General features: G+C 44.7%; 1 protein-coding gene across 1 annotated transcript in view; it reads right to left on the bottom strand.

Moving 5' to 3' along the window:
• Positions 1-224: 224 nt before the first annotated feature.
• Positions 225-9,618, bottom strand: part of KATNAL2 (katanin catalytic subunit A1 like 2) — a 46,715-nt gene continuing 37,321 nt past the window's right edge. The window contains exons 14-16 of the mRNA XM_064140782.1: positions 2,769-2,931; positions 956-1,058; positions 225-670 (exon numbers count right to left, since the gene is read on the bottom strand). Coding sequence (XP_063996852.1) covers positions 531-670; positions 956-1,058; positions 2,769-2,931 — 406 coding nt within the window. The 3' untranslated portion in view covers positions 225-530. The remainder of the gene's footprint in view (positions 671-955; positions 1,059-2,768; positions 2,932-9,618) is intronic.

Below are 9,618 nucleotides of genomic sequence, written 5' to 3'. Positions count from 1 at the left end.
ACATTAAGGCTTTGATCTCAGCTATGCAGATTCACAAGGCAATGGTAAGGTCCCAAGCTTCACTGAAAGCAGCAAGATTTCTTTACAGAGGGTGTGGGTCTCTGCTGGTAAAGCTGTGCTGATTGTAATACTCCAGTGACATCAGAAAGGGAGAACTGTGCTCATATCTGATGGTTCTACCCTGTACCTATAACAGCTGGCACGAATAAAGACTGACAAGCAAGCAGTCTCCAAGTCTTTATACATAAAATTAAGCTGGAGTCTTAAAATACCTATTTCCATGAAGAATGTTTTTTGAATGGTTGAAAAGTGCTAATTAAAAATAACCAAACACTCGTCCCCCTCTATTAAATACTGAAATAGAAGATTTCTCCCTAATATCACTCACTGCACTGTCTTCCCTGGAAAACTTCAGCACTTCCTTCCTCATCACCATTGGGTCCTATGGAAGCAGGGCAGTGCCATTCAGAATAGCAAAAGTCTTCAAAGTTGTCAATCTCTGGTTGTAGTTGTTCGGTTTTTCCGCCTTTTCAAGCTGACTCAAACTCTCTCTGCCAAGCTGTGTACTTCTGGCACAGGTTCTTTGCTGATGGCTTGGTGTGTGCAATTGCATCCAGGAAATCTGCTGTTGTGATCGTGTCTAATTGGATTGTGGCTAAGTTACTGTCACCTAAAGAGAAGAGAATTGATTAAATACTGTTGTTGCTATCAGAACATTGATGTTCCTGCCTAATGCAAGACTTAATAAATGAAAACAAAGTATTTAAGCACAGATCTGACATCTTTTTAAAAATAATAGCCAGAGGGTAAGTGGATGTGTTAGAAATGTAGTTTAGAATTTGGATAAGCAGATAACAGAGCTCCACCTGCTGGAGTTAACACTACAGTTTTCAGAGTCAGAAAGTACGGTGGCTCAGCATTTCCAGCACACGTTCTCTGCTCAGAGCTGTGGTACCTCGCTGATGATTTTCCAGAGCATCGAAAATTTTCCTCACTGGCCTCATGGCTGCTTCCTTGCACACGAGTTTTATGTCGGAGCCGGAGTACCCATCTGTCTCCTGTGATGGTGTCAGAATGACACATGACAGCTTACAGGCTTACAAATTAGACAGGAATGGCATTTACAGGCATTTATGTTGGTATTAAATTCATGCACTATCTATTCTTGTAAAGTCTATGCCCTTCCCTGGAAGTGTTCAGAGCCAGACTGGATGGGACCCTGAGCTACTGGAAAGTGTCTCTGCATATGGCAGATGTTTAGAACCAGACAAACTTCCCAATTCCCTCCAACCCAACCCATTCTGTGATTTAATGACATGTATTTCAATGTTTATATACATACAGATTTTGATCTGTACCCTCCCCTCTACATGATGATACTTGTTCTTATTTTGAATGCTCACAGTACCTTGTGGGAAGCAAGGAAAGTACAGGGCATTTTCTTTCTACAGGCCAATTTTCCATAGGTCTGTTCCCAGTTTTCCTTTTATCCAATTAGCTGTATTTCCTCATTAACATTTATGACACAAAAACTGAGCAGTATTGTCTCTGTGAACGACCACGAAAAGGGCCAACTGGGTAAGCTGTAAGATATTGTCAGATAATTTAGAATGTGATAAAGGGCTAAATGAAGAAAGCCTGGTTCTCTCATGAATCTCTTCTCAGTTTAAATGTATTTCTCCTGCAGCAGTGGAGCTGTGAGAAACTTTCCCCACACAATTAACTGTTCATTACCTTGTGGAATTGGAAGTGCTCCCAGCTTGGTGAGAAGAGTGATAAAATATACTGTTGCTGAAAGCCTCCCTGTATTTAAGGCTGAAAAGTTGGCCCAACAGAGAGGATCAGAATACACCATTTTGCAAGCAGACCTGACTAAAGCCATTAATTTCCACGGCCAGGCATGCGCCTGTGAAATGCTAAGGCCCATCTCCTGCTGTCCTCCCTTTGGCTTGAGTCTCAATCTGAGCTGAGGTTCTTCCCTCAGCTCTGTATGTCACAGTTGCTGGATAAGGAAGTGCTGTCCTAACCCTTTGCTTCTGATCTCTTGCCATGGAATAATCTTAGAATCGTAATATGCACTGAGTTGGAAGTGACCTTTACAGGTCATCTAGTCCAGTCTCTGCAGTGAGCAAGAGCATCATCAACTAGACCCAACCTGGATGTTTCCAGGGATGGGGCAATTACCACCTCTTTGGGCAAAGTGTGCCAGTGTTTCAGCACCTTCAGTGTCAAAAAAAAAATCTATCTTCTGTCCAGGCTGAATCTCCCCTCTTTTGGTTCAAAACCATCATGTCTTGTCCTGTTAAGACAAGCCCTGTTAAAAAGATTGCCGTCATCTTTCTTACAGGCCCCCTTTAAGTACGAAAAGGGCTTCAGATCTTCAAGCTGAACACCTCTAACTCTCTCAGCCTGTCTTCATAGCACAGGTGCTCCTGCCCTCTGATCTTTGTTGTGGCTTCCTCTGGACCCCCTGTCTTTCCTGTGCTAGGGACTCCAGAGCTGGACACAGCACTGCAGGTGGGGTCTCAGCAGGACAGAATCTCCGTGACAAGGAGAGTGCACAATGCCAGCTCATGTCCAGCTTTCCATTCATCAGTACCCCCACATCCATCTGCACAGGGCTGTTCCAAATCCCATCATCCTCCAGCCTGTATTGATACTGGGGAATTACCCCGCTGTTGGTGATGTCTGTCACTCATGTTTATGGCTCCTGTCCAGAAAGATCTTAAGTACCAAGTGTGCTTGTCTCTGCTGCAGTGCTGTCTCACCTGGCCCAGCAAGCTATAGTCCAGATCTGTTCTCAGCTCCACTCCTCCACAGCTGCTCAGAGGAGGGAGCCAGTGCTGGATCATCACCTGCCGTGCTTCTTTATTTGGGAGGTTGACCAAAATCCTCTTCTCCAACCGCCGTAGCATGGCAGAATCTAACTCCCTGCAAGTAAAGGAGGAGAGAAATTGTCTCAGTGTGCCTCACTGCTGAGACGTGGCTTGGACAGCAAGCTCCTTGCTGCAGGGCCTAACATTTTTTGAGCTCCACCTGTAACCAATTTTGAAAAAAAAAGGAAAGGAAGAATGAAAAGAGTTAATTATCCAGTGTAATACTGTTCAGGGTGTTAGCAGTACCCTAGGTTGTGACAAGGAGGCTTAAAAATAACAGAAGTTGTACTTGTCTTCCTTGCCTCTGGTACTCATCTGCAGCATGTCTCATCAGCAACAACCTCTCCCTTTCTCCCTTTGCTATTAAGGAGACACTACAAATTCTGTCTGGGGCACTCTCAGGACTAATTAATTGCTACTTTGTGAGGGATGCTTAGTAACTATAAAATGCAGACTGAAGGTTCTGATTGCAAGGGTCACATCTGAGGCTGCTCCTCCAATATGGATTATAAATACAACATGCACAAAGGAGAGTATCCTTGTAAAAAATTATCATTGTGAAATGACAGGATGAATAAATGTGTTAGTGAGCTCAAAACCAGGATGCTGTCAACATCAACACTTCTAAAAGTGTTTTGCCATTAGGGAAGGGGGAAAAAAAGGAAAAAAACACCAAACCCAGGGAGTGAAATACAAATGCTCTTTATTTTGACTTGCTTGTGATGCACAGAGGAAGCTTGCAAGAAAAAAGTAACCTTTCTGTTCTTTTCCCAATGCATTTCATCAGCACCTAGAAGCAGTCCATCCTGCCAGTGCCAGAGGTTCTGTCAGGTGCCAGCAGTCCTGGTATGCCCAGCATGCCAGCTGCTCTCAGGCACATCCACCCACACAGTTTCTTTTCATCTACCTTTTTTCCCAAGTGCTTTTCAGTTGTTTGCATCTAACAGGAACACAGCAAAAACAACTGAATACAAACTCCTACTTCTTCTCTTGTCACTGTGTAACAGGAATGGTCTACAAGCACCGCAGTCATCCACACCATTTTCAACAAGAAATAGCTGCCACAAGTATTTACTCACTTGTATGTCTCCAGTGCCTTACCGAAGCTGCTCTGAGCTATTATTGTCCAAGTGCTGTAGAAGTCTTTCTCTACTGGCCCCATTCAGTCACAGACATGTTATATCATCTTAAAATATAATTCAATCCTGATACCTGCTGAGAAATTGTCATCAAGGGGAAATTCACTTCAATATATCTTGTGCAGATTGAAAAGCAGGAGCCCCAAACACTATTTCCACACTTGCTGGCTGAGTAGAAGGAGTCAGCTGTTAGAGAACTGCACCTGCAATCACTTCTTCTATGAAACCCCCTTCTTTGGAGGTTGCTGAAAAGCAGCCCAAGATGGATCTGTAGCACACCAAAAGAGCTTATTTCTGCCTTTATCTTTTTAGCAGCCAATCTTTTTTACTGGCATAGCACATGCTAAAGAAAACCAAAAATTTGCTCCCAAATCCCTGTCTAAGATGCCTGCTTAGGTTTTCTATGCAATTCTGCACACTGGGCTTTGCACTCAATGGGAGCAGACATGTCCCTCTCCACAGAAAGGACCTCTTGGTTTGGAACAAGCTTGTGGAACAAGCTCTGAGCCAAGAGCAATGAAAGTGAAGATCAGAAAACTAGATCAAGGAGCTCAGAAGACAATAGAAATTCACTCAGGTCCATCCCAGTACTGCTAATCAAGGTCTTAGAACTAAAGATCAGAGTTTGCTTATCAGTGGGTTTTGTTGTATTGATACTCTGTTTAGTACTTTTTAGGTTAAGGTGCTGTCCAACATGCAGTGCAATGCTTTTCACACAGGGTCTCACCCACATCAGACCGAGAACCATTTTAGTCCCCACTCTCCTTCCAAAGGTATTTTTCAGCTCAGTTTCTCTTCAAAATTGGTCTGCTTTGCTGGAAACAATTATTCTCTGGCTAGCCAACCCCTTGGCTGTTATTCACTCATATTACCATCCTCTGCATAAACAGGGCAAAAGTTCTTAGGGTTTCAGATGTTGCAGGGAAAGGACAACCACAATTCTCTATATGAGGATATCCTCCAACATTCCTGCTTCAGTGCACTCCTGGAGTGTCTCCCAAGATCACAGTTTCATGACCATGTCCTGTAACTAAGTCTGGTGATACACAGAAGTTGCTCTAATTATCCAGAAAGGTTACAGTGACCTTACTTGCTGGCTAAAGAGAAAAATAAAGACATAATATTTTGGTTAAGTGTTTAGTTTATTTGCTAAATTGTTTTGCTAGTGACCAAATGCAAGTTTAAGAGAAGTTAATCAGAATAGAATAATAAGCACTGAGCCAACCAAAATATTATCTTAAAAAACAGCCAATAAAAGTATTTAGAAATGCTCATGAAGAGATACATGTAGCTCTACAGGATCTTTAAAAGGGTGACTTTTTGAGCTCTCCAGGTTGACATCAGAAGGCATCATGCCATGTTTTCATTTTCATAAGAGAGATAGCTAACAAATGCATTTTAGGCAGAAATTAAGAGACTGCAACAGCTCCAGAGGTGAACCAAAAGAGCAACAAGGGCTGACTAGTCCACAATTAATCTCTGCCTAGTGTAAGCATCACCACAGTACTCTGGAGGAAAAGGCACCAAGAATAAGCAACCTTCTCATCCACCCGACCTCCCTCCCTCCTGTGGAGATAACCTGGGCAGAGTCCTCTCAAGCTGAGGCCATGTCTTCAACTCCACATCTTCTGCTCCACTGAGGTCTTCCCTGTGCTGTCCTTTGTTCTTCTTCCTCACCCTTCTCCACTCTACACTGCATGCACTGCAGAGGGTGAAGGAACTGGCTTGCTGCAGGCTCAGATCTGATTTGGGTTTCACAGCCCAGCTCTCCTTAAACTCATATTGGCCACATACTCATGGTTCTGGCAGGACTCAGCTTGGACAGAAGACGAGATATGATAACCTATGTCAAAGCTTCACCCACGCTGAGAGTGGAGAAGAAGAAGAAAGCACCAGTGCAATGGAAGTCAAATTGAATGCACATTAGGAAACATTCACTGCATGGTTAAAGATCACTTTATTGCTTCATTAACAAAGCCTTTCTTTAATTATATTGAATCATTTCAACAAGTAATTTGTCAATAAAAGTGCCTTGCTGATGAGCAGCAAGGAGTGGGGTTGGGCAGCAACCACTGGCTGAAGAGGAAGATCAATAGCTGCAGTGCAGCTTAGGACAGCATAAAGAGCTTTGCTTAGGCTTCTTTTCATTCATTTAAAAGCAGCTTGTAGTAATTTTTTTCATGATCAATAAATATCCAAGTTAAACAAATCTCTTGAAATCCAGCTTAATACAAAATGTTTGCAGGAGCACAGGGCTGTGCTGAGAAGCCACAAGCCCAGACCACAGCACAAGGTATTTTGAGACTTTGTTACAAAAGATCCCTGCGAAACTGAAGTCTGGGGTCCTGCAGTAGAACTGCATGTCACCTAACATGCCTTAAAATGAGCTGTAAACATACAGCTGAGGTCTCAAAAGGGGGTCAAGGCCCGCTGACCTCTCTGGCAGGAGATACTCCCGAAGTCCTCAAAGCTGTGAGCCTCAGTGACAAGGCAAGATGCTCACAGCTTTCACTAGCTTTCCACCTCCTTAAAACTCCTTTCTAAATGTGTACTCAGACATCTATTAAAGTATATTTTCTGCAGTAGGCACATTTCTGCCAGAGAGCCTAGCCATTACACTCAGGGTTGGATTCGATGTGCCAGAGTGACAGAATGTCATCCAGAGGGATGTGGACAAGTTTGAGAAATGGGCCTGTGTGAATCTCTTGAAATTCAACCAGGTCAAGGGCCAGGTCCTGCACGTGGGTCAGAGCAATCCCTGGTATCAATACAGGCTGGAGGATGAAGGGATTTGGAGCAGCCATGTGGAAAAGGACTTAGGAGTGTTGGTGGGTGGAAAACTGGACATGAGCTGGCAATGTGCACTCAGCCCCAAAGGCCAACTGCCTCCTGGGCTGCAGCAAAAGCAGTGTGACCAGCCAGGTAAAAGGATGTGATTCTGCCACTCTGCTCTGCTCTGCTCGAGACCCCAGCTGTAGTCCTGTGTTCAGCTCTGGAGTCCTCAGCACAGGGAAGACATAGACCTATTGGAGCAGGTCCAGAGGAAGCCACAACAGTGATTAGTGGCTGAAACACCTCTGCCTTAACTACAGGCTGAGGGAGCTGAGGTTGTTCAGCCTAGAGAACTGTAGGCTCCAGGAAGCCTGAATTGTGGCCTTTCAGTACTTCAAGGTGGCTTATAAGAAAGATGGAGGGAAATCTTTCTAGCAGGACCTGTAGTAAGAGGACAAGGGGTGATGATTTTAAACTAAAAGAGGGGAGATTCAGACTGGATATAAGAAAGAAATAGATTACAACCAGGATGTGTGCACAGGTGGGCACAAGAGGTGGTAGATGCCCCAATGCCTGGCAACATTCCACGTCAAGGTGGATGGGGCTACAAGCAACATGATCTGCTTTAAAGTTCCCTTCCAAACCTAAACATTTTATGATGCTGTGATTTGCTGAAGAGAGGGAGAAGCGCAGCCTGCCTGTGAGCAATGTTGCGAAGGTTCAACAGGAAATTCTGGCCTCTCAGGTACAAAACTTCCAAAGTGAGAGCTGGCTTCTCCCAGCAGCTCAGTTGCCACCCTTGTACAGGTTTGCTAGCTTTATGTGTAAGCAGTTCCTCCAAAACAGAAAGCTTGTCACTTTGGATGTACCCCAAAAAGCTGTGCCATTTTTGGTGTGTCAAAGAAGATACTCTGCAGAAATTAGTACTTCAGAGTTACAAAATGATCCAAAATCAAATCTGTAAAACACTCAAAAGTGTGTCCTGTAGTTTTTGCATGAATTTCCAGAAAGCATTTGTTGGTTGCATGAGGCAGGCACATGCTAACAAGATACATGTGGGAAGCTCATACAGACACAGATGCGTTACTACATCTCCCAGACCTCTATCACAGAATCACAGAAACAGTCAGGTTGTAAAAGACCCTCAGGATCACCAAGTCCAACTGATAACCCTACTCTACAAGGTTCACCCTAAACCATATTCCCAAGCACCACATCCAAATAACTTTAAAACACATCCAGGGTTGGTGACTTAACCACCTCCCTGGGCAGCCCATTCCAGTGCCTGCCCACTCTTTTCTAATGTCCAGTCTAAACCTACCCACTCACAGTTTGAGGCCATTCCCTCTTGTTCTATCACTATTTACCTGTGAGAAGAGACCAGCAGCAACCTCTCCACAACGTCCTCTCAGGTAGCTGTAAATAGCAATGAGGTCTCCTCTCAGCCTATGCCTTTTCAAACTAAACAGCCCCAGCTCCCTCAGTCACTCTTCATTAAGACTTATTCTCCAAGCCCTTCACCAGCTTTATTGCCATCCTCTGCAATCCCTCCAGCACCTTCACATCCATCTTGTACTGAGGTGCCCAAAACTGAACCCTTCTCCAAGGGTGGCCTCACCAGAGCTGAGTACAAGGGGACAATCACCTCCCTACTCCTGCTCCACAAAGCATTTCTAATACAATCCAGGATGCCATTGGCTTTCTTCATTACCTGGGCACACTGCTTGCTCATACAGAGTTGTTTGTCAGTTACAACCTCCAGGTCCCTTTCTGCCAGGCAGCTCTCCAGCCACACTGCCCCAAGCCTGTAGTGTTGCTTGGGGTTTTTATAACCCAAGTGCCTGACCTGGCATTTGGCCTTGTTGAAGCTCATCTCACTAACATTGGCCCATCAGTCCAATCTACTCAAATCCCTCTGTAGAGTCTCCCTACTCTCTTCTTGGTCTTGAAGATCAGCACTGCCACCCAACTTGTTGCTATCTGCAAACTTACTGATGACACAGTTTGTGTCTTCATCAAGGTCATCACCCTAGATCCAGCACCAGCCACATGGTGACCTCCAGACCAGCTGCTATGTCTGAACCTCTCTCTATTATGCTAAACCCCTCTCTATTATATTCCAAAAGTCCTGGCAGTCTGGTGAAGTCTCCACTGACTGGAAAAAGGAAAACTTAACTCCCATTTTCAAAAATGGTAGGAAGGATGAGCCAGGGAACTCCAGGCCAGTCAGTCTCTCCTCTGTGCCCAGTAAGATCATGGAGCATATCCTCCTGGAGGCACTACTGAGATGAGAATAGTGAAGAGGAGATTGGCTACAATCAGCACACTTCACCAAGGGCAAATCCTGCCTGACAAACCTGGTGGCCTTCGATGAACAGGTCACAACATTACTAGATGAGGGGCAAGCAACTGATGTCATTTACCTGGGCCTGAGCAAGGCCTTTGACACCGTCCCACACCACATCCTGGTCTCCAAGCTGGTGACACATGGGTTTGATGGGTGGACCACGAGATGGATAAAGAACTGGCTTGATGGCTGCACCCAAAGAGTGGCTGTCAATGGCTCCATGTCCAAGTGGAGACCAGTGACAAGTGGAGTCCCTCAGGGATCAGTCCTAGGACCAGTCTTGTTCAACATCTTTTACCTGCTGTAGTGCAGCTCTCTGATTACTATCCCTTGTTGGTTATACAGGCAGGGAATGATGAGGTTGATACCAGAGGTCTAAAAGCAATCAAAAGGCACTGTGAATAGTAATTGAGGGATCGAGGTCACAGGCAATATTTCACCTATACCCTTAGTCACAGGTTGGAATGCAGAGAGGAATAAGAAA

Source organism: Pogoniulus pusillus, chromosome Z, assembly GCF_015220805.1.
Source record: "Pogoniulus pusillus isolate bPogPus1 chromosome Z, bPogPus1.pri, whole genome shotgun sequence".
Taxonomy (NCBI): Eukaryota; Metazoa; Chordata; class Aves; order Piciformes; family Lybiidae; genus Pogoniulus; species Pogoniulus pusillus.
Note: the sequence above shows the minus strand (reverse complement) of the source record. Positions and strands in the feature narration are given on the sequence as shown.